General features: G+C 45.4%; 1 protein-coding gene across 3 annotated transcripts in view; it reads left to right on the plus strand.

Moving 5' to 3' along the window:
* Positions 1 to 19,902, plus strand: part of Fchsd2 (FCH and double SH3 domains 2) — a 169,443-nt gene extending 149,541 nt beyond the window's left edge. For all 3 annotated transcript variants that reach the window (XM_021640968.2, XM_021640969.2, XM_060367675.1), the window contains 7 exons: positions 6,093 to 6,224; positions 12,832 to 12,915; positions 13,033 to 13,210; positions 13,620 to 13,840; positions 14,598 to 14,727; positions 14,819 to 14,901; positions 17,944 to 19,902. In XM_021640968.2, coding sequence (XP_021496643.1) covers positions 6,093 to 6,224; positions 12,832 to 12,915; positions 13,033 to 13,210; positions 13,620 to 13,840; positions 14,598 to 14,727; positions 14,819 to 14,901; positions 17,944 to 18,027 — 912 coding nt within the window. In that variant the 3' untranslated portion in view covers positions 18,028 to 19,902. The remainder of the gene's footprint in view (positions 1 to 6,092; positions 6,225 to 12,831; positions 12,916 to 13,032; positions 13,211 to 13,619; positions 13,841 to 14,597; positions 14,728 to 14,818; positions 14,902 to 17,943) is intronic.
* The last annotated feature ends 4,356 nt before the right edge of the window (positions 19,903 to 24,258 follow it).

Below are 24,258 nucleotides of genomic sequence, written 5' to 3' on the forward strand. Positions count from 1 at the left end.
CTTGTCTGTACTCTGTGGACTTCTCTGTGTTCTTCTGATCTTTGTCATTTTAACTACTGCATAGTTTTTTCAACAATCACTAGAGGTTTTATTTCTAGTGCCATTAGTGGTTGTGTTAAATCTTTATGTACCATGTGACCAGTTGACATTTAGATTTCCAAGCTTTATTGATATTTCAGCAGCTTTACTGAAGGTTGAAAACATACATTCAACCACACATGTTTAATGTACACATTCTAATATGTTTTGACGTATGTATACACCAGTGAAAGCATTGCATTACAATAACAAACATATTGATTACTCTCTCAAACTTTCCTCATTCTCTCTTATAATCACGTTCATCTTCTGTTCCTTGGTTAACCACTGATCTACTTTCTGACACTTCAGATTAGTGTGAATTTTCTGGAACTTAGATAAAGGGAATCGTATCTACTGTTTGTGTGGAACTTTAAAAACTCAGTGAGAGGGGTTGGAGGGATGGCTTATGGGTTAAGAGTGCTCTCCCAGGGGGTCCAGGTTCAATTCCCAGCACCCACATAGTGGCTGACACCTGCGTGCAACTCTGGTTTCAGGGGCTCCGACACCCTCCTACAGACATATATGCAGGCAAAACACCAGTGAACTAAAAATAAATAAAAAACTCTTTTAAAAAAACTCAATGTGATGATTTTGAGGATCACGCATGCTGTTACTGTATGTTGACAGTTCTGGTTATTTTCATTGCTGAGCAATATTGTAGCTGTTTGCTGTTCTTCTACCCAGTGATGGACCTTTGTTCTGGACTATTACTGTAATTTTGTAAGTCTTGAATTTGGGTAGGTTAAATACTACTAGCATGTGCTTTTGACTAGGCTACATAGTGAGTATATAGTTAATGTCTTAAGACACTAACCTTGGTAACACAGGTCTGTAATTCAGCTACTGGCAGGGCTGAATCAGAAGAACTCAGGTTCAAGATCTGGGCTAGTAGTGAGCTCAAGACCAGTGGGCAACTTATTGAAACCGTGTCTCCAAAGTAAAAGTTTAAAAAGTGCTGGGGAAAGGCTGAGTTTCTGAGACAGAATCTCCGTTTATAGCCCTGGCTGTCCTGGAACTCCCTCTGTAAGCCAGGCTGACCTTGAACGTCCTTCCTTCCTCTGCCCCTGTTTTGCAGATACTCTCCCCCTGTGCCCAGCCCAAGACTGTTCTCCCAAGACTGTTGAAAGATTTTGATTAATTTGGTTTGGGGGTTTTTTGTTGTAGTTGTAAAAATTTTGTCTGTTCTATCCAGACTTCCAAAGTTACAGGCGTGAAGTTGTTTATGCTAGTCTTGCTTATTCTTTGAGTATCTGGAGCGTCTGTAGGGATGTCAGTCAGCACTCTTATTCCTGGGTGGTTTGGTCTCCTCTTTTTTCCTGATCATTCTTTTCTAGTGGAAGGTCATCAAACAGACGGCTCTCCACAATGAACAAACTTTTGTTTTCCTTGAATTTTTTTCATATTGTTTCCTGTTTTATTAATTTCTGCTTATATTTTAATTATTTCCTTATTTCCTTTCTTCTGTTTAATTTGGATTTAATTTGCTCTTTCATGGTTGTTTTCAGGTAGAAGCCTGGGGTATTGATTTTAGACATTTTCCCCCTCTCTTGTGGAGGCATTTGGTAAAAACATTTCTGCTACATATTCCTTTAGGTTCTTTGCATGTTCTATTAATGTGTTATTCAGTCCAAGGTACTTTGTAACTGGCTTTTTTCAGTGTCTTCATTGAGTGGTGACTTAGTTACAAGGATGTTGAGTTTCCAAATTTTTAGGAGTCTTTTCAGATATATTTCTGCTTTAGATTCCTAGTTTAATTACACAGTTGATCAGTAACATACTCATCCTTTAAAGTTTACTGAGACTTCTTTTGTGACCCTGTGTAACATATAAAGCCGTGAGTTCTGCTGCTGTTGCCTGCCGTGTTCTGCTAATGCAGCTGTGGCTAGTTAGTTGACGGCATTGCCTGTGTCCCATATTCTTACTACTCTGTGCCTTGGGGAAAGCCAGTCATTTCCCAAACCTGTGTGAGCTCTAGAGATAATTTTCTCTAATCCTTCTAGGTGGTTCTGTTTCTAGCTTCAGCTACTTTATTCATAAGTGTATCCTAAGCACTACTCAGCTGAAGACTTGGGGCCTCGGAATATTTCCCAGGATCTCTTTCTGCTCTCCTTGTTACTGCCGTCTGAACTCTAGCCACCTTCGTGAACTCCCTGTTCTACTCAGTTCAGAGGGTGGTCACACTGTCCTTAGCCTGGAAACTTGTTCTGACAGTAAGTTGAGCAAATTGTTTCTATTCCTCAGACACCACTGTCTTTCATTGCTTGGTGGCCTGTGTCTTGAAAACTTTCATGTATTTTGACCATATTTTTTATGTTCTTATATTTATTTATCAGGCTGGGGCATGTCATATCAACCAAATAGAGGTCAAATGACAACTTCCAGGAGTCCTCAGTTCACTCCTTCTACCGTGAGGGTCCCAGGCATTAAGCTGAGTTTATCAAGCTTGATGGCAAGTACCTTTACCTACTGAGCCATCTTACAGGCCCATGACCACAATTTTTTAAGCTGTTTCTGACAAGAAATTCAAGTCTGGTCCAGTAGTCTACCCTGCTTCGAAACAGAAGTTTACATATTATCTGTTCAGGAAATGTTTGGAGTACGCTCTCCTGCTCTGTAGTTACTTCTCTGTCCAGGTAAGAGTTCAGAGGTTCTGCTGCTCAATTTTCTGCACATAGCTGCTCTCCTCAGTGTTGGGAGTCAGCAAAATCTTCATCTGAATGCCCGTGTCTCATAAAACCATCAAAAGGTAATGACGTACTAGGTACCTCCCATTTGCCAAGTGACTGTTAGGGGTTTAAAAAGCATTGCCTCCTTTAATCCTCATGATAGCCCTGAGAAAAAGTAGTTGTCTATAACATTTAAGGAAGAAAAAAAATATATATATATATATATGGCTGAGGAGAATTGTTTTGATTGAGGAAAAAGAAGGGTTGAGAGTGCAGTCCTTAAGATAAGAGTAAGGAAAAGTGGGGTTTTAGAAACGCTGGCTCAAGAAAACATGAGAACAATGAAGAAGGAAAAGGAAGAGATTCGTCTAAGATACCATGCTATAGAAAGCTGCCAGAACCACGCAAAGCATCTGACAGTGGCCTGTTGTCACCGCAGCCTTCTAGTCCTTTCCATGAGAATCAAGCCAGAACTAAAAACAAAGAAGGCAACAGGAATGTTTATGTCAGCCCATGCTGGCAAGAGAAGGTGCCCTGGACCAATTCCCAGTACCAAAGCACAGCACATGTTAACATTCCGTATGTATTTTTGGAAACTTGTTCCACCCCATTTTTATAAATGAGTATTTTGTGTAATACAGTAAAATGTCTGTAACTTTCCCTAGAGTGTGAAAGAAAGTCCTTCTGGATATATAAAGTATGATTAAGGAGCTAGACAGATGGCTCAGTGGTTAAGAATTTTTGTCCTGCTCTTGCAGAAGATCGAGTTCCCAGCATCACAACAGGTGGCTAGCATCCGCCTCTAACTCAAGCTTCAGGGCATCTGATGCCTCTGTCTGGTACTTGAGCCAATATGTGTGCACATGCACATACTTGCACACACACAAACACACAATTTAAATCCTTTTTTTAAAAAAAAAAATGAATGAAAAGGTTACACACCTGTAACTTGAGTACCCAAAAGCAGGAAGCAAAGAATTCCAGTTTGAGACCAGCCGGAGATACATTCATTTGAGGCAGTCTGAGATACACAATGACACTCTGTCTCAAATAAACAACCAAATGAAAACTGAAACTCGGTATCTAATAAAAAAATTCCCCTGAGCCACACCAACAAATGCTGTGCAACTTCATCTCTGTGACTTTGACTACCCTTCCTACTTTGTAGAAGTGGAGGCGGTGTTTATCTTTTTGTAATGGCTTACTTTACGTAGCATAATGTCTTCAAAATACATCCATATAGTAGCATGTGTCAGTCAGCATTCCTTACTTTTTAAGACTAAGTAATATTCCATTATCTGTGTATTTTCATTTAACCATTCCTCTGTTCCTAGAACTTTGGCTGTTGGAATATTGCTTTGTGAACATTAGTTTGCAAACATCTGTTCTAGTCTATGCTTTCAGTACTTTTAGGTGGATAGCCAGGGAAATTTCATGTACTTCTGGTTTCATTTATTAAGGAGATACTATCTTGTTTTCCACAGCAGCTGCGCCATTGACAGTCCTTCCAGTAAACAGGGTTCCAGCTTTACACCCTCAGCAGTGCATGCTCTTTCTCCTGATAAAGACCCTGATGAGTGTGGAGTAGTAGTAGCTCATTGTGATGGGTTTTAGTTGGTTTTTATTGCTTTATGGGTTATGTTTTGTTTGTTGGATTGACTGACTGACAGACTGTTAACAGGGATCCATGTAGCCCAAACTGGCCTGAAATCACTACATAGCCAAGGATAATCCTCCTGCCTTTGCTTCCCAAGTGCTGAGATTATAGTTATGTGCTACCAAGTATCACTCTGTAGCCTAGGCTAGAATCACCCTCAAAGCAATTCTGACTCAGCCTCCTGAATGCTGATATTATAGACATGATCCATCATGCCTGGCTTCGTTGTGGGGGTGAGTGGGTTGTTTGTTTGATTGATTGTTTGTTTTGAGAGAGGGTCTCTTGGAGCTTATGCTGGCTTCAGACTTGCTATGTGACCAAAGATGACCTTGAATTTCTGATACACTTGCTTCTGCCTCCTGGGTGCTGAAATTGCCAGCATGCACCATCACCACATCTGGTTTTAGGCGTGTGGAAGGGGGAACCAGGTCTGAATGCATTCTATGCAACTACTCTTGAAAACTCAGCTGCGTCTCCAGCCCCTTCATTGTGATGTGACGTACTGGTAATGTCTTTCAGTGACGTAGCACTTTATCATATTTAATTCTGCTATTGATCATTGTTCAAGCTCTGTGTTGGACAGTATATTTTCTAAAAACAATGTGTCAACTTGCATTTCTTCTTCCCATAGTTACAAAACTGTTTCTGTACATGTTGGTAACATGTTGCTACATGTTAGTAACATGTAGCAATCTTTGATGATTCCTCATGTTAGCATATTAAGAGGCCTTTGTCTTTTGTTGGTGGAGGTGGTGGTGGTTTTGTTTTATTTGTTTGTTTGCTTCTTTGTATTTTCTGGTTTCTTGAGACAGGGTTTCTCTGTGTAGCGTTGGCTCTCCTGGACTCGTTTGTAGACCAGGATGACCTCAAACTCGCAGTAATCCTCTGCCTCCCTGAGTGCTGGGATTTCAAGTGTACACCAGTGTGCCCTGAGAGAGGCCTTTGTTAGCCAGCATTTAACAGCAAAAAGTGAAAGGACATAGGTAAACTACTTCTTGTTTACTTGAAAGGATTTGTTTGTGCCGGGTCACATTTAGCCCAGAACTCACCACCTAGCTAAAGCCAGCCTTGAATTCTAGCCTCCTCTTCACAAATGCTTGGATTACAAGTATGCACCACTGAAGTGTTTTGCTTTATTATTGTTTGTACATGTGTGTGTATGTATGTGTGTTTGCATGCAAATGTACCTGTGTATCTCTGTGCACACAAATGTACCATGGTGTGCATGTGGAGGTCAGAGAACGACCCTTGGGAGTTGGTTCTTCCCACCGTGGGATCTGCTGATGGAACTCAGGTCATCAAGGTTTGCATGCCAGTTACTTTTATAGAACTACCAGCCTCCCAGCTGGTAATGTTTTACTGTTTTTTAAAAGACAATTTCTCTATGTATGTAGCCCATAGTGGCCTTAAACTGTGTAGACCACGCTGGCCTCAAATTCACAAAGATTTTCCTGCCTCTGCCTCTGCCTCTGCCTCCTGGATGTGGGATTAAAGGTGTGTACGCTACACCTGACCCAGCATCTTTCTCTGGCCTTTTACAATACGTGAAACGCAATCGAGGATAGTCATTTCTATGTGAGGTTGAATGGCTAAATTAATATTTTAAAACAGTCAGACTTCGTTTTTTTCTGTTTTCTGCCATTTTCATGAAATAAGCAAAGTAGACAATGGCTTCTAATCTTTCCTAGCTTAGCGCAGATGCCGAAAGAGAAGAAGAAGAGTGTGAAGACAACATGGATGCTTTGGATGACAGCGGCTCCAGCCCTTCTGGTACCTTAAGAAATTACCCGCTCACCTGCAAAGTTGTTTATTCCTACAAGGTTTGTGTCTTCCCCCGAAGGTTGGTGCTAGTGAACCGACAGCTCTGAACTCTGAGAGCGTGTCTGCTTGCACTGTGCGGGCTGACAGAGCTGCCATCTGCTGAGAGCAGCGGGATGTGGCGGTGAACTGTTGAGTCTCTACACAGACTTTTCTACTCTGATGCTCGGAGCTATCCAACTGTATACTTGGTCATTTTGAGAATTTTTGTTTGTTTTAGGGGTTTCTTTGTTTTCCTGTATCATAGCAACCATATTTACTGTGAAGACTAAATAGCACTCCATGGCAAAGCAGCAAAGCACTGAGCACAGTATCTGGCATCCGATAAATTCTCAGTGGCTACAGCTCATAACCCAGCTTGGCACAGAGCCTCCATTAGGACACCCCTCAAGATTAAGACTAGAGAGAAAAATGTCATACAGAGCGGTTGTAGAAAAAAGTCCAGTACAGTAGCCAGTGGCTGCAGTTCAAATTCCAGGAACCCCTAACCCTGCCTCCTGAACATCTTTGTACTGGTTATTCCCTCTGCCTAGAACTCTTATCTCCTCAAGTCTCAGCTGCCTGTCTCTCTCCCTTGCAAGAGGGATGGCTCAGCTATTGGAAGCTATTCTTCCTCTTACAGAAGACAGTAGTTCAATTCCCAGCATCCACATAGGGCTTGTAAGTCCAACTCTAGACCTCTGGCCTCTAAGGGCAACTACACTTACACCCACACGCATACTTAAAATAAAATAAATCTTTTTTTATTTATTTCCTTTAAAAAAGAAAAGAGTACCTCCTAAGATCATCCCTAACAGCCTGCTCTGACCCACTGCCCTCTTTCATTTATTATGACAGTCACGCATTGCTTAACAGTGGTAATACATGCTGAAGAATGCAGCAGTGAGTGAGCTCAGTGTCATGTAGCATCGTGACACTGAGGGGGCTTCCACAGCCTGATTCTAGAGCCCTACTATTCACTGAGTTGTGTGTTCTATATGTTTTACTACTGCTCATCAGGCCATGATGAACAAAGCAAATAAGACTAAATCTGGGCAGAGTGCAGGGAATCTTATGAAAGACCTGGAGGGGACAGGAGCTCCACAACAAGAGCAACAGAACCAAAAAAATCTGGCCTAGGGGTCTTTTCTGAGACTGATACTCCAAACAAGGACCATGCATGGAGATAACCTAGAACCCCAGCTCAGATGTAGCCCATGGAAGCTCAGTGTCCAAGTGGATTCCCTAGTAATGGGAACAGGAACTGTCTCTGACATGAACTCAGTGGCTGGCTCTTTGATCACCTCCCCCTGAGGGGGAGCAGCCTTACCAGGCCACAGAGGACAATGCCGCCAGTCCTGATGAGACCTGATAGGCTAGGGTCAGAGGGAAGGGAGGACCTCCCCTATCAGTGGACCTGGGGGAGGGGCGTGTAAGGAAATAAGGGAGGGGCTTACAGCTGGGATACAAAGGGAATAAAATGTAATTAATAAAAATAAATAAATTTTTAAAAAGACTAAATCCAGCATAAGTGACAGTGATGCAATCAAAAGATAGAGTAAGCTTGAGACATACAGAGCTGCTGTCAGCCAGCATTCTGCTTTAAAGTAAATTTTTGTGTGGGGGCAGGAATCCTTTTTTTTTTTTTTTTCTTTTTTTTTCTCAAGACAGGGTTTCTCTGTGTAGCCTTGGCTATCTTGGACTCACACTCAATTTATAGACTAAGTTCACTCGCTTTGTAGACTAGGCTGGCCTCAGACTCAGAGATCCACCTCACTCTCCCTCTGCGGGTGCTGGGATTAAAGGCATGAAGCACCACACCCGCTGGGGAATGAATTCTTACGTAGCCCAAGCTGGCCTCGAGCTCACTTGTAGCGGGGGGCCACCTTGAATTCCCAGCCCGACTGCCTCCACCTTCCAGGTGTCGGACTTGCACGTGTGAACCTCCGGGCCGGCTCTGCGGTACAGGATTTGTTTTAAGGGCACATCACTAAGCAGAATGCAGTAGCACAGGCCTGGAACCCCAGCCCTCGGGAGCTTGCGTCAGGGAGACAGGGAAGTCCAAGCTGGCCTGGGCTGCGCAAGTTCCAGGCCAGTCTGAGTCAAAGATTAACAAATAGCAAAGGTAAATATAGACATAGAGCCAAGTGTGGCGGTGACGCCTGTGATCCCAGCCCCGGGGAGGCGGAGCAGTGGGTCTCTGTGAGTGTGAGGCCAGCCTGGGCTACAGAGTCTGTGACAGCCAAGGCACGACAGAGAAACCATGTCTTTAAAAAAAGAAGAAACAGAGAGAGAGAGAAAACAACAGCATATTTGTAAGCCATTGCCATACCCTATTATCAAGTGCTGTCTACTGTGCGTAACTGTATGTGCCACACTTCCGTATGACTGGCAGAACAGGAGTGTTCATACACTCACTGCCACAAGTGTGTGAGTAGAGTGTGTTACACTAGGATATGATACAGGGGAGACTAAGAGTGGGAGGAGAGGAGAGATGGTGCTACAAGGATGTAAAGTGAATAAAAATTCTACACACACACAAATGATGGCTACAGCATTGTTAGGTGACGGATTTTCCTCTCCATTGTAATTTCCTTTTCGAGATAGGGTCTCGTCCTGTAGCCTCTGACACCTTGTGAAGTCCTCCTGCCTCAGCCCCGCATGCTGGGGCTACAAGTACATGCCTGACTTACACCGCAGCCTTACAGCGCCAGTGCATGTACGGTCTGTTACGGACCAGAACATCACGGAGCACGTGACTGGTCATCTGTGGCCACTAAACTGTATCTCACCCATTTTCACCTTCCCTGCTCTGGCTCCTCGCTGAAGATCCACAACACAGAAACCGTGTGCACTTCGCGTGTGTTCAGCACCTGTGACAGTGCCTGGGCTGTAAAGGACTGTAGAATGAGACCGTGAATAATGCGAGGAAGGCATGAACAGATGAGTTCCTCTCTGACCCCCGCCGCACTAGACACTGAAGACGACGGGGGAGTACAGAGAGCATTTTCCACTCTTGTACACTGATAGTCCCCCTCCACCGCTGTGTGCCGAAACTTGGCTTACTTCTACTGCTCAATACCAGTAATCTGTGGGCTTTTTTGAGTTTGACATCCATTTGTTAAATTTAAACACTTAATACTTCTTGTTTCCTAAAAGGGTTAGGGCTTTAAGTAATGTAATTTGTTTTAATAATCTTCTAAAAATTTGGAATCGTCTTCTGAGATACTTGAAAATGTCTTCCAAAGTATAAATCTCAAAGTATTCCCTGGTGTTACTTCATATTGTTATATTTATTTGAGAGTTCCAGAGGTAACATTTGTGATACTTAAATGGAGAATCCTAAGTCCCCATCTGATTTCAGACATTTCATATTCTTCTCTATCTTTTTTGCTGCTATGTCCTGTCATTTCGCTATGTCCTTGGTAAACCAGATCAAAAGTAAATTAGCTCAGTAGTAGAAAACTTCACTAGCATGCAAGACTCTTAGTTCAAATCCCCAACCCTGGGGCCAGTGCTTGATCCCTAGCATCAAGCACATGATAGAAAAGAGAACTGATTACCAAAAATGCACAGACATACATGTAGACAAAACTCACATAAGCTATTTTAAAAGAACTGTGTGGTCCATGCCTTTAATGCTAGCACTGTGGAGATAGAGGCAAGCAGATCTTTGTGAGTTCCAGGCCAGTGTGATCTACAAGCTGAGACTCGAAGAAGAAGAACAAAACCTTGTTATTAAGTCAAATACAATGGAAGGGGCCGGAGAGACGGCTCAGAATAAGAGCACTGGCTGCTCTTCCAGAGGTCCTGAGTTCAATTCCCAGCAACCACATGGTGGCTCACAACCATCATTACTGGGATCTGATGCCCTCTTCTGGCATGCAGGTGTACATGCCGACTGAACATTGTATACATAATAAATAAATCTTTTTTGAAAAGAAGAATACCAAATTATATGTATATCCACAATCTGTACACCTCCTTCAGCTTTTTACAATGAGTAAGCATGACTTTTTTTAAACCAGAAAAGCAAAATACAAAAATTTAAATATAAGTAGGAATGGATTTCTGACTTACTGAATAACTTAGTAGCTATTTACTAAGTACTTGCTGTCTATTGTTGGGCTGCGAGAAGAAAGAAGCGTAGCCCTGCTTTAAGTTATCCTAAAGGAAACCCACAGGGATGAACAACTGGCCGGAGCGCCATGCCTGGATGTCAGCGTCTGAAACACAGAAGTCTCACAGAAGTAAAAGGGAACAAGCAAGTGGCTTATGGTGGCTGTTCTGGGGAAACATACAGGCTGTGCCACAAATCACAAGTAATCGAACCGTTTGTGTGTTCCTAATCTCTTCAGTAATTCTGTAAGGAAAAGATTCTCAGATGTCCCGTTCATTTACCAAGTATGTGGACAACTCTTCGTACCAGCAATGTGTTTTTCTGTATAGGAATGTGGCATTGACCAAGAACCTCTGCCTTTAATGGACTTTACATTCTAGTTCAGGTTAGGGTAGGAAGAACCCTAAAGGTCAAAGACATCTGTTTTATTTTTTATGTATATTTTGTCTCATGTGTTTCTATGGACCACATTTGAGCCTGGTGCCTGCAGAGGCCAGAAGAGGGTGCCAGGTCCCCTGGAACTGGAGTGACAAACAGTTGTGAGCTGCTCTGTGAGTGCTAGAAATTAAGCCCTGCTGCTCTGCGAAAGCAGCCAGTGCTCTGACAGCTCAGTCATCTCTCCACGCTCAGTGCCATCTTACAGTCATTTGCCCCATAGAGATAGACTGAACCTGGCCTTACCACTTACAGCAGTCTAACCCACTCGGTAGAAAGGCAGGAGGCTGGCAGACAGAGAACACAGGAAAGAACGGGCAAGGAAGAGCAGTGTGTCCGGAGAAGAGGAACATGTCTACCGGCTCAGGGCTTGGAGAGGCCCCTAGAGCCCCCTTCCAGCAGATCTTCCATTCTCCAGTGTCTTCCTCTGTTGGCCTACTGCTGCAAGGCTGGCGTGGACCTGCGTAGATTGTCACAGGACAACAGTAAAACCCATCTCAAAGAATACCGAAAGAGTAAAAATAATGACAGGAAAGGTGTTCTGTCCCCTCCTGCCTTGTCCTCACGCACACTCGAATCTGGGTGTGTTGACACTAAGTCTTGCATATACTTAGGAAAATGACTTCATTACAAAGGTGCCTTTTGCTAGTGTATTTACTAGTGTTTTTGGTTGGTTGTATTTGGTTTTTTGTTCCTTTGAACCAGGATGTCACTTTGTAGCCCAGGCTGGCCTGGAAGTCTCCTCTTCTTATCTCAACCTGGGATTATATCATAATCATGTGTCACCCAGCCTGGCCCACAATAACACAGAGTAACAGAGTACAGACAAAGGCGCAAAATAATATAAAAATCCATTGAAAAAAATATGAAAAGTAAATGAATAGTTTTCTTCGTATTTTGAAGTCAGAGGTAATGTACTTAAAATCTGTCGTTCGAGTATTCTGAATGGTCCTTCATCTTCAGTCCCGCTTCTGTGTCAAAAAGCTATGGCATCATCCATAACCTGAGTTTTAATGAAATGGGAAATATGTCTCAGGAAGTGACTCAGTTTCGACACCAGTTGTGTGCAGCATACCAGTGATTCTAGCACTCAGGAAGTGGAGGCAGAAGATCAGAAACTCAGGGTCCGCTAGTCCTCAGCTATGTACAGAAGAGAAGTCAGCTTGGCTTATATGAGACCCTGGATCCAAAACAAAGAAAATATGGCTCACTTTCTTACCTTTTTGTTTGTATAATTTGGAGATATTTTATACTTGATAGTGAGATTTGAAGAATGATAAAGCCTTGTGTGGTAGTGCGACTGGGGAAAGCTTGGAAGGCTTTTTACTGGAGAACCAAAAGACAAGTGTCACATGTGTCAGACAAGACCTTCAGGAAGCCTTGGTAGAGGCTCCTCTGTGGAGTTCCCTGTGGAGCATCCAAGTTTCCTCCAGAGTCTGTCTCAAAAGCAGACGTGGTAGCAGGTGCCAGCTGAGAACGTAACTCAGCTACAGCTAAGTAGATGAACATCCATGTGGATAAGCTCAGTCTCCCCTTGAGGGTGGAGCGAAGTCCAGCCTCAGTCATTGGCTTGCTCATACTTCTTCTTTCTGCCACAGCTGTACAGTGGCTGCAGAGGAGCCCTAGGCATTGCTCAGGTAGCCACAGCCCATGCACATGGCGTCTGCACTCCCACTGCATGCACTTCCGTTACTTACGCCTCCCAGGTGATCTTGGTTCTGTGCTTATATTTGCCAGTGACCACCATTGTTCAGAGAATGGCAAGATTGACATGTGGAGTAAATGGAGGCGTTACGACAGATAGCGAGCTGGAGCCGACACCCAGGCCCCCTGCCTCCAGCCTGGCACTCTGCTCACCGAACCTGATCACCTCTTGAGGATCTAATTTCTGTTGCGGTTTTATTTTGTTTAGCTTTCAGAAGTAAAACTTCACCTCATTATGATAGTTTTACAACACTGAAATTTTGTTTCTCAAAATCATTTCAATATTTCGATCCCTGGCTTCTGTGTGACCAGCTCACATCTGCTCTTTATCTAACCTTTTTGGTTTTGTCCATGGCCATCCTACATTGCAGGCTTCTCAACCAGATGAGTTGACCATTGAGGAGCATGAGGTGTTAGAAGTGATTGAAGATGGAGATATGGAAGACTGGGTAAAGGTAGATCCCTTTGCTCATATCACCCCTTCTTGTGATGTTGTAGGCATTTGTTTTGGTTCTTGGGATGCTCTGTCCAAACTGTGTATACAAAGCTGTTTTCCCCCTTCTTTTACACAGGCTCGAAATAAAGTTGGCCAAGTGGGTTATGTGCCAGAAAAGTATCTACAGTTCCCCACCTCGAGCAGCCTGCTGAGCATGCTGCAGTCTTTGGCTGCTTTGGACAGTCGGTCACACGCGTCCAGCAACTCCACAGAAGCAGAACTTGTTTCAGGCAGCCTGAATGGAGATGCCAGTGGTAAAGACTAAATTAAGACACTCAATCTGGTCATGGTTTTGACCTAAACTAGTACCTGGAAGTAAGCCTTCCACAGGATTAAAAAGCACTTTATGTCCTGTGTGTTCCTGTACTTGATAGCACTAGTCCTGTTTAGTAGAAGTATAGTTACTTTCAGTGAGTAAAAACTTGAAATTTACCGTCTTGTGTGGTGCTCACTAGTTGTCATGGAGCAAAAGTAGTTGTAAAATCAGTCCATCTGGCTAGACACGGTGTACACCTGTTATTCTAGTAGCTAGGAGTTTGAAGCAGGAGGATTGTTGCAAGTTTAAGATCAGCCTGGGCTACAGAGAAGACCTTATCTCAAAATCAAGGACAAAAACAGTACATCTGTCTGTTTCTTACCAGCTTGTCTTTCTCTTGCTTCCAGTCTGTTTTGTGAAAGCACTTTATGATTATGAGGGCCAGACAGATGATGAGCTGTCCTTTCCTGAGGGAGCAATTATCCGTATATTGAACAAAGAAAACCAAGATGATGATGGCTTCTGGGAAGGAGAGTTCAGTGGGCGAATTGGCGTTTTCCCATCGGTGCTAGTGGAAGAACTCTCAGCCTCAGAGAATGGCGACACTCCATGGACAAAAGAGGTTCAGGTACATGAGAGGGAAAAGATAGATAAGCCTCACTTTCATTCTGCTCCTTAATAGCCAGGTGTCTACACAACTGTGTTTGGAAAACTAGAATTTTGTCAGGACCTTGTAGAAAACGACCATCTTACATTTCATTCTCTTTCCCAAATTATTTTCTCTGACTTCATTAAATTACGAAATCTCATACGACATTTTAAAGATGGTTTTGCTGGAGAGAAAGAAGCCAGGCTCGGGGTATATTGTCTTCAGCCAGCTTCCGCAGTCTGTCTCTTAACCCAGCCCCTCTAACTCATGACAACTCTCCCAGAGCTTTAGGGGCTCAGTTTCCCTACCACAGCTAAGTGTGGTTTACAGGAAAGTGTCAGTTTAATTTGTACTCTGGGGGGCTGTGTCCCAGCAGGCCTGGCAGAGGGAAGGGTAAGGCATGTGACTGTGACTGCTTATTCTGACATGTGGAAAACCTAGGGAAGTCAGAAACTCAACCAATAATTTTATCTTCACACACAGACACCATTTGTCCCCATTTTATTCCTCACGGATTTAACTGAATTGCCTAATACAGAACTACAGAGAATGGTTTGACTTGGTAACTGTTTAATATAGAGTCAGTAGAATAATTAAGCACAACACAACATTGAGGCTTCAGGGTTTATTTTAGGTCCATTTGCTTCTATGAGCTGACAAGTGTTAACAAAGAAAGGGAGGCGTGCCAAGGCTCTCCTTCCTGAGAAGACCTGTAACTCTGCCTCCTTTGCTGCAGGTCTCTCCGTCCCCCAAGCCGCACACATCCCTGCCTCCGCTGCCGCTCTATGACCAGCCTCCCAGCAGCCCTTATCCCAGTCCAGACAAGAGGAGCTCCCAGTTCTTCCCCCGGTCTCCGTCAGCCAGCGGTAAGAGTCCCAGGCACATGCCCGTCAGCACTCATATCTACACCAGCATCGTAACTGTTCTTTCATCAACCTCTTGGATTCTCTCCCTCAGAAAACAGCCTTCATGCTGAATCACCAGGATTCTCACAGGCATCAAGGCAGACTCCTGACACCTCATATGGCAAACTTCGGCCTGTAAGTCTCCTATCTTGAAGGGTTATAGGTTGTGTAGTTCTTCCGAATTTAAAATGATAGATTCATTTTTTCCCATGGTTCCTTTTGTTACTGATGCCATGCAATGGTTTGGGGAAGAAAAAGAACTCTAAGAAAGAAAGGCTATAAAATGAGCTGGAGGTGGTGGTGCAGGCCTTTAATCCCAGCACGGGAGGCAAAGGCAGGTGGATATCAGCTCTCGGCTACTCTAGTCCATGTAGCATAATCTAGGCTAGACTCTTATCTTTAAAACGAAACAAATGGGAAAAAAAGGTGTTAAAGAGATGGCTTAGCTGTTAGGAACACTTGCTGCTATTGCACAGGGCCTGAGTTTGGTTTCCAGAACCACCATGCGTGGTGGTTCACACCTTCCTGCAGCTCCAATCCCAGGAGTCCAGTGCCCTCTTCTGGCTTCTGAGGCGCCAGGGATGCGCGTGGCACACATACATGCACACAGGCAAGCACTCACACACATAACGCAAAATCATTCTTCTTAAAGGAAGGCTACAAATTCATCCAGTCTACCCTGGACCCTCCCTCTCCGAGCCAGCGGAAGATCAGAGTGTAGCTGTACAGTGCGTAAATACAAGCGTAGCACAGTTGCGAACTGAAGCACTTTCTTAGCAGGCATTTGCTAAGAATCGGCTTCTCAGCTGGATGTGGCGGCGCACACCTTTCATCCCAGCCCTCAGGTGGCAGAGGCAGGTGGAGCTCTGAGTTGGAGGCCAGGCTGGGCTACAGAGACAGGTCCAGGACAGCCAGGCCTACACAGAGAAACTGTCTTGAAAGCCATCCCCCCAAAAAATGAGAACCCATTTTTCTGAGGAGATGGCTCAGCAGTTACAAGCACTGGCTACTCTTCCAGAGGATCTGGGTTCAATTTCAAGCACCCCCATGACTGCCACAGCCATCTGTAACTCCAGTTCCAGGGATCTGACACCCTCTTCTGGCCTTCAGGGACACTGCACGCACATGGCGCACAGACATGCGTGCAGCCAGACACGCATCAGACACGTTACAGTGCGTTTAAAAACCTGGGTTTCTGTTTCTGCTTCCTTGAAGGACTTTGAATTAAGATACGTAATGAGCTCAGAGAACTTAGGTTTGAAGGAGCTATTCTGACAGGTAGCTGCCTCTGCAGTGAGTGTTTGTAGCCTGCTCTCTGCTCTCACCGCACTCTCATCTACCACCACACTGCCAGGCCATCGCCTCAAAGCTGGCAATCTACAGGATAGGAGGCAATTTTATTTTATCCGAATTTAATACCTTAATTCCTTGACCCACTGACTTCATACATTCAGTAGATATATATTAAGAACCTTTTTGGAGTTATGGGTCTGTTTTCTAATCCTCATTGTTAAGGGAAGACATTATAGGTGAAGAGCAGGACAGCATTTTTGGCTGCTTACACATCTTTGGTTTTGGTTTTTTGTTTTTTGAGACAGGGTTTCTCTGTGTAGCCTTGGCTGTCCTGGACTTGCTTTGTAGACCAGGCTGACCTCAAATTCACAGAGATCTGTTTGCCTCTGCCTCCCTGAGTGTTGAGATGAAAGGCTTGTGCCGGCTTGCTTATAAAACCAGCTTTGCTTTTTAAAACCTTCCTACTGGCTAGGCAGGATGTCTCGTGCCTACAATTCCCAACTGTTTGGGAAGCTGAGGTAGAAAAGATTATGAGTTCAAAAGCAGCCTGGATTATAATAAAATCTTGTCTCAAAAGAAAAACAAATTGCTCTGGCAGCTTAATAAAGAATGTGAAAGGAAGCAGAACAGATGAGGGGAGCCACTGGGCGGCTGGAGCAGACGCCGGCAGTGAGACTGCCAGGTGGCAGGAATGGGTACAGAGGACTTGCCTGTCCGTCTCTGTAGGTACGCCTCGCGGTTCTTTCTCTCGGCTGAAGCAATTTCATCCACTGTCATGACCACGAAAACTGTTCCCAAGTCAACAGTTCCCACATTTATATTGCTCTCTCTTGAAAGCTTCAGGTTTGTGAGGTCACAGCTTAGATTTCCCAAACCTGCAAACTCAGCAAAACAGAGTTAAATCTCTTCCCTTCTGGACTTGTTCCCTCTCCATCTTGCCTGTGTGGGTGAGTGGGCGACACGCCATCCTCCATGCCCTGGAATCATTCCTGCTGCCTTACTGGTCCCAGCCCCCTTCCCCTCAACACAAAGACAGTGATGGTTTTGCTGGGTTACTCTCAGTACTTCCACTGCTCTGCACTGCTCAGATTAACATCTGCTTTCACCCCAATGACCAGAACATCTCCTAAGTCATCTCCCAGTGTCCTCTTGCCTAGTCATTTCTCAAGATGTTGAGACATGTTTTCCCACCCAGATCTGACACTCCATACGACCAACCAAAACCTCTGCCTAGAGAATAAAACCCAAGTTTCTTTTCTTTCTTCTGTAACTTTTTTTTCCCACAGTGCTGGGGATTGAACCCAGAGCCTTGAACCTGCTGGGCAAGCACTCTACCTCTGAGCAACATTTCCAGACCTATATTTTTTGGTTTGATTTGGTTTTTGAGACAAAAATCTCACTGTATGGGCCAGGCTGGCCTCCATCTTTCTACAATTTTCCTGCTTCTGCTTCCTGCATGCTTGGATTAGAAGCATGTACCACCACGCCTGGCTATTCCAAATTTCTTACTGTAACTTAATAAAGCCCTTCTCCACTTGCTCCAGCCCACCTCTCCAGTCTCCTGCTGTGGTTCCCTCAGACACATGGTGAGGCAGTTGCGGTCCCTACACTGTGTCTTCTTTTCTGTCAGCCCCAGGCCTTTACTTTGAAGAAAGATTTTAGGACTACAGCAACTCCTGTGCCTTAGGAATTCTAGTGTAACAAGCAATCTGACCTGACATTTCATGCAGAATGGGGCCTGCTGTTCAGGGCAGGGGATACATGGAAAGCTGAGAGCATTTCCGGGGCCCTCAGGTGTCAGTGTCCATAGAGAAGCACTGGAGCCTTCATTGTGCCAGACTCTGAATCAGGAGGCTGACGATCCCATAACTGTGTCTTGCTCAGGTTCGGGCAGCACCCCCGCCACCCACGCAGAACCACCGACGGCCAGCTGAGAAAATGGAGGATGTGGAGATCACACTGGTGTGACAGTGGGTTTACCCGCTGTTGCTGCTACAATCAAGGCCAGGCTTGGAGTTTGGCCAGTCTTGTTTTTAGGCACCTTGCATGATGATGGCTGTTCATGATTTGAACATCAAAACTAAGGAGGATTCTGTGACTGGTTGGCCTGATTGTGCCTTTTTCGTTGTCATTTTCCATGTCATCTCTCCTACATAGCACAAATCCTAGTGGGTCCTGGAAGCAGAGGGAGCAGTTCCCATGTCTTATGGTGGCCCATTTTTATACGAGACTCAAGGCCAGGCCTAGATCCAGGGCACAGACCCAGAATTACCAATCATGTGCACTCGTACAGTATATTACTGTGGCCACGAGGCTGTGGCAAAGAGCTCGTCTTTCTTCAAGTGGATTTTGCTCTTCTGATTAAGAGTTAATCAGATCGTGTTGGCTGTATAAGGAAACTAGAGGGATCCAGGAGAGGCTGGCTCCTCCCCCGAGGTTCATTCACATACCGAAAATGCAACCCTACTGGAAAGAAAGTGGACTGCCTGAGCTTGGCACCAGTTGCATTAATGCATATTTCTTCCACAACTAACAGGTTTAAAATAACAGTGTCCTCTGTATTAATAGTTATGCCATTCATTTAGTATTAGTGGGCTAACCTGGAGGGGCTAAAGCCACATCTTGCCCATCACATAGAGTAGTAGAAGGGAGGCAATGGAAGAAGCGGAAACGGAGCTTCCCCATCTGAAATGAGCCACTTTCGTGTTCTTTTTGTCTTTGGGTATTTTTCCTCTTGGTTTTTACAGCATATACCCTCTGACCAGTATCCTTTGAAGCCGAGTGTCTGACTTTATTGAGGACAGAGGCCTGTATTGCTCAGCTTCTCTGCTGGGAAAGCCCTTATTTTATTTTATTCCCAAGCCAGAGTACTGTCCCAGACATCTGGACTGTGATTGGTGCAGACCGGCTGTCACCTTCTGCAAGTGCAGCCTCAGGTCCCTCTGCCTGCCGCCTAGGTGAGGAAGCTGTGGGCCCTGGAGGAAAGCCGCCTTCTGTGGGAAGGAGAAAGATCCGCACAGGTGAGGCGAAGGAGACAGCACCTCCTGCAGGTCACGGAAGACCACGTGGTGCTCCCTCTGGCCCCAGCAGCAGGGCCCAGAAGTGCTGCGCACTCTGTGGAACGGAGGTCTTCTTAAAGTGATGTTTGCCAATCCTCTTTCGCCTTGGTTAGGAAATGAAATTCACAGATTTAAAGTTGTATGTTGCTTTGGTGTTTCCATCCCTCCTGAGAGTCTCTAAACTTGAAATGTTCACACGTCCCCGTGGGATTCCTGACTGATACCGGAGCTGAAGGGATTTTCAGTCCTTCAGTCACGTCAGCAGAGAGACTCTGATGAGTCATCTCCATGGATTTGGATTTTTTTTTTTTTTTTGCATTTCTTTATCTGTTGATCTATTTGAGGTCTTTTTATGTTTATCAAACTTATTCTTAAGTTTAAAAAATTAAAAGGGTGTTTTAGTATTTTCAAATTTGCTGGTCTTCAAAGTGCTTCTAACAGAGCAGTCCCTGCCACCCAGTCTTGTATTCTCTTTAGCTAACCTAACTGTCCTTGGATTTGAGTTGCCCATAACCTCAGTGTTTTTTGAACTCTTTTGTTATATTTTAAAATCTTTTTCGGAAGAGCTGCTAATTTTAAGAAACAAAGTTGTAAAAATATGCCTCCTTTTTAAAAAAATAAAATAAAATAACCCTTCTCTCCAGGCCGAATAACCCAGCATCACCATGCACAGGTCAGGGCTCAGAGGGAGCCTCCGTGCAGATGCGCTTTCTTTACAGTGGCTGTAAAAAGTTTGTATTTATTATGTATAAAATGTTGAATAATAAAAAATGGAATTAAGCTTTCCAATTGTCCTGATTAAAAAAAAAAAAAGGTTGATCAAACAAAACGGGCCTTGGGGGGAGGGGCTTACTTACAGAATACTGAAACACCCCTGGGCCCTGCGGAGAGCAGGAAGTCTACCCAGGCAGCACGGGCTCTGATGCCATTCTTGTCCAGCAAGAGGGAAGGGAAGACCTCTCTGGGGATCAGAACAATTTTTGAGAGATGGCTTTCTCTCCTTTGCTGGGGCAGGTTTGTTTTTTGCTGTGCTGTGTATGCCAGGCTAGCTGGCACCATGTTCCTGGGCCACCCATCTTTCAGAAGTGCTGGGTTACAGCAAATGTGAACCTCCATACCCTGCCTTTGTTTGCTGCCTATGGTGGGGATTGAACTCAGGTGGCCAAGCTTGTGCAGCAAGGGCTTTTACTCGCTGAGCAATCTCACCAGCCATGTTTTTGCCATTCTCTTTGATGGCTGCATTATATTCAGTTGTTTGGCTATATAATAATTTAATCATTCCTTTAGTGAAGGGCATTTAAGTAGTATATAGTCATTTGCTTCTAGGAAATTGAAACTAAGATTGTTGTATTTCTTTATAAATTTGTTCCAGTGTCAATATTGGGCAAATTCCTAAATGTAGAATTTGACAGAAAGGGTATAAATTTACTTTTGTTAAATTTTTGCTAAATTGGCCTCCAAAAGAATGGTAGCAGTTTGCATTTCTACCAACAGCATATGGAGCAACATGGTCTCGGAAGTCAGGTGTAGGTTATTAAATCCTGGCTGTGTCTTGCAGCCTGAGGAACCTAGATCCAGGAAGGACACAAAGTGTGCAGTACAAAGCGGCATACAGACACATCTACACTGTCATCTCTCGGCCTTCAGGACGAGGGGTCCTTTCCCGTCCCCTAGCCACACAGGAACAGCAGGATTTGAAGTGCCATAAACCTAGCCAGGAGTGGGGGCACATGCCTGTAATCCCAGCACTCACGGAGGCAGACGCAGGAGGATCTCTGTGAGTTCGAGACCAGCTTGGTCCACAAAGTGAGTCCAAGACATCCAAGGCCAAACAGAGAAACCCTGTCTTGGAAAAAAAAAAAAAGCCACAAACCTGGCAATAACTTTAAGGACACATTCTCTGCAGCAAATGCAGCTCCTCAAGTCTGACGCTAGTCTTGGAGGCCTGGCCTTTAACTTAGGCTAGAGTTCAGCTAGTTATCCTACCCCAGTGTCACCCACGTGGACTTGCTTGGTCGTAGGAACTGACCAAGCTGTCACCGTTGATTACCTGGCCCCTGCCTCCCCAGGTCCATAAGTCAGAGTCAGAGCAGGAGGATGTTATCAGGCTTTACCCCTGCCACTACCTAATGGGCATCCCGTCTTTAAAAATGATGCAACAAGGGTGACTTTGATGGGCTTATCCCATTAAAGTTCTCGCCCTAGATCAGTTGAGCTATGCTAGAGGCAGAAAGAAATTACACTAAAGCTTGCAGTGTTTGAAAATAGGCATGGATTTCTTGGCATGGAAAAAAAACCTCAGGTCCCTGGACTCATCCCCAGAGACAAGGCAGCCATTATGCTCTGTATCATGATGTCCCTCCCAGGCTGCGCCAGTCACATTGCTCAAGAAGTCCAGCCACAGCTTTAGGATTTGGTTCTAATTACTGCCCAGCTCTCTCTGAGTGGCCTTATGACAGTATCTGTCTACACTAAATCTCTGCCTTTATTTAGTTTAAGTTGGTGTATATACATATATGCCAGAAATATGACCAAATTACATAAATTTCAGATCAGGAAGGGGAAAATTGACATTTTCCCTGAAATCCTGCAACTTGACGACATCACCAGTTTAGTTCCCCCTTGCTGGGTTTGCTTTGTAAAAGCGTGAGCCGCCAAGAACCGCGAGAACACCAAGGCGTGTCTTGTTCCTGGACTACTTGCCTGTGGACCAGTGGCCAAGAAAACACACAGGACTCCTTCATGCTCCTCTTTTCCTTAGAGCGGTAGTCAGGGGACATGTTTTTGGAATGTTAACCCTGAAGCATAATAAAAGGAACCTGTAAGCGAGGACCGCAGGCTTGTGTGCGTGCCAGACACACCAGGAAGGGGCAGGGGAAGAACCAGGTGAAGACCCCTGGGCACCAACCCCTGCCATGCATGGATTTGCCTGCCATGACCTAAGTCTGGGCCCTTCCTCATCGGTAACTTGTGAGAAGAAAATATCCAGTGTCGCAGATCCAGGAGGATTAAATAAGATAATACACAGATGAACTAAAGGCAGTGACTAGTGGGTGTGCTTCCAACAGACATGGTACCCATGGCATATCTGATCCTCACAAGTGGGCCCACACCTGAGGTCAGGATCCTCCAGCGGCCACCCACAGGGCACTGGGGGCTCACATCTTGCGGGACAGGCTCAAGAACAGGCTTGAGCTAGGACTGGCAATAGGATCCTTACACCAGGTCTTGTCTCCTCTCTGTGGGGTCTCAGAAGCAGTAAGGCTCCAGCCTGGGCAGTTCAGCCAGCAGCCCTCAGATCTGTGGGTCAGCCCCTGAGAGAAGGTCCATGGTGGGGAGGGGACACACAGCCTGAGGGCCACTGTGACAAGAGTGGGAGCAGCCACCAACCTGGTTTCCACAAGGCCAGGCCAGTGCCTCTATTGAACTTGGCTCCAGCATTTGGGAGAGTCAGGTTAGGCACGCCTCCATGTTCCCCTGGTGAAGGAGCCCTGCCCAGTTGGGCGCCTCCACCCTTGAGATTTTGGTTTTATATGGTTCAGAAGTTAAGAGCACGTGCTCTTGCAGAAGATCAGGGTTCGGTTCCCAGCAGCTACTTGGTAGCTCATAACCATCTATAACTTCAGTCTAAGAGGATCTATCCTCTGTGGGCACCAGGCACACACACAGTGCACGCACTTACATGCAGGCAAAATACTCTAACAGAAAGTAAATTTCTGAAAAGAAAAAGAGGCTGTGGATGGAGGACGTAGTTGGTAGAGTGCTTTCCTGACCCACATAGAGCCGAGGTTCAGTGCCAGGACTGTATTGGGTGGGGCACACCTCTGTAATGGCAGCACTTGGGGGGTGGAGGCACAGGCAGGAGAATCGTGTGTTCAAGGTCCTTCTGAGGCTATGTTTCAAAATAAAAGGCTGTGAGGTGTGATGCAGAACCACTCAGATGTCTTAGTGCTGTGTGGCCTTGAAGGACAACCTTCAGGCCTCTCCTTTCTCACCTGTAGAATGGTCTAGCACAAGTGCTTGGGAGGAACAAATAAGGCTGCAGACAGCAGAGCAAGGCTGAGGCCTGGGTGATCCTCAATAACAGTGCTACTGGCAGTGTTACTCTTTCCCCGAAGAAAGAACCAACCTTCTGCTGACCAGGCAGCTGGTGACCCCTGGTGGCCACTGAGAGCTGCGTCAAGGGGCTGGGCCACGGCTGACAGTTTGAACTGCTGGAATGTCCCATTCCTGGAACCTTTGGCTGCTCAAGTTGCGAAGCAGGAGAGTATGGCCACTCGGGAAGCATTTCCTGTGGCTTCTGAGCCAGCCCTGGACGCAAGAAGCACTATTCCTACTCTTCATTTTAAGACGGGAGGCAAACTGGAAGTGGGAGATCACGGCCTCTTACCCAGCCTGGCAGCTGAGTGTAGGCTGTTGATAAGGGGATCCCAAAAGACAACGTAAATTGCCATGGGAGAGAACACGGACACTGAAGGCAGAGGAAGAAGCATGTGAAGAACACCAGAGTGCTGAAGTTCTCGGAAGGCAAAAGGGGGACTTGTGGCCATGCTGACTCTGCCACCTTGGATGCTGAGGGCTGGGGCTGTAAATGACTACCATCCCAGGACTGAGGCTGAGGCCAGGTTCCCACGAGTTCAGAGGTATTACATGTGTACTTGACCAGGAGGGCTACGTAACGCGACCCTGCCCAAAACAACAACAAAAGCTAAGAAAACTGGGTTCTAGTGAGGACAAGACTAGGGGAGTAAAGGCACCGTTAGAGAGAAGCACCAAACAGAAACCCCAGTGATGTGAGGAGCAGAGGTAACACGTAAGGGAGATAGTGGCAGCAGGAGGCCACCTGCCATCTGGAAGACGGAACTGCAGGCCAGGCCATGGTCCTGGTCTCCAGGCAGTCCTAGGACCGAGTATTCTGATGTCACTCTAGTCTATTCACCCTCCATCAGGCCCAGGCCCAGGCCCACGGAGGTCCTGATGGAAAGGGGGAATTTTACTGCTGCTTGGGCCTCTTCATGCTATCCCAAGGCTAGGCTGAAACAGCCCCTCCCCCAGGCAGAAGTTGCGCAAGCTCTATGGACAAAGAAGAGGCTAAGCCTAAGTCTCCCTGTACCCCCAAATGCTTCAAAGAGGCAAGACA

This window comes from Meriones unguiculatus, chromosome 14 (assembly GCF_030254825.1).
Source record: "Meriones unguiculatus strain TT.TT164.6M chromosome 14, Bangor_MerUng_6.1, whole genome shotgun sequence".
In the NCBI taxonomy this organism is placed as follows: domain Eukaryota; kingdom Metazoa; phylum Chordata; class Mammalia; order Rodentia; family Muridae; genus Meriones; species Meriones unguiculatus.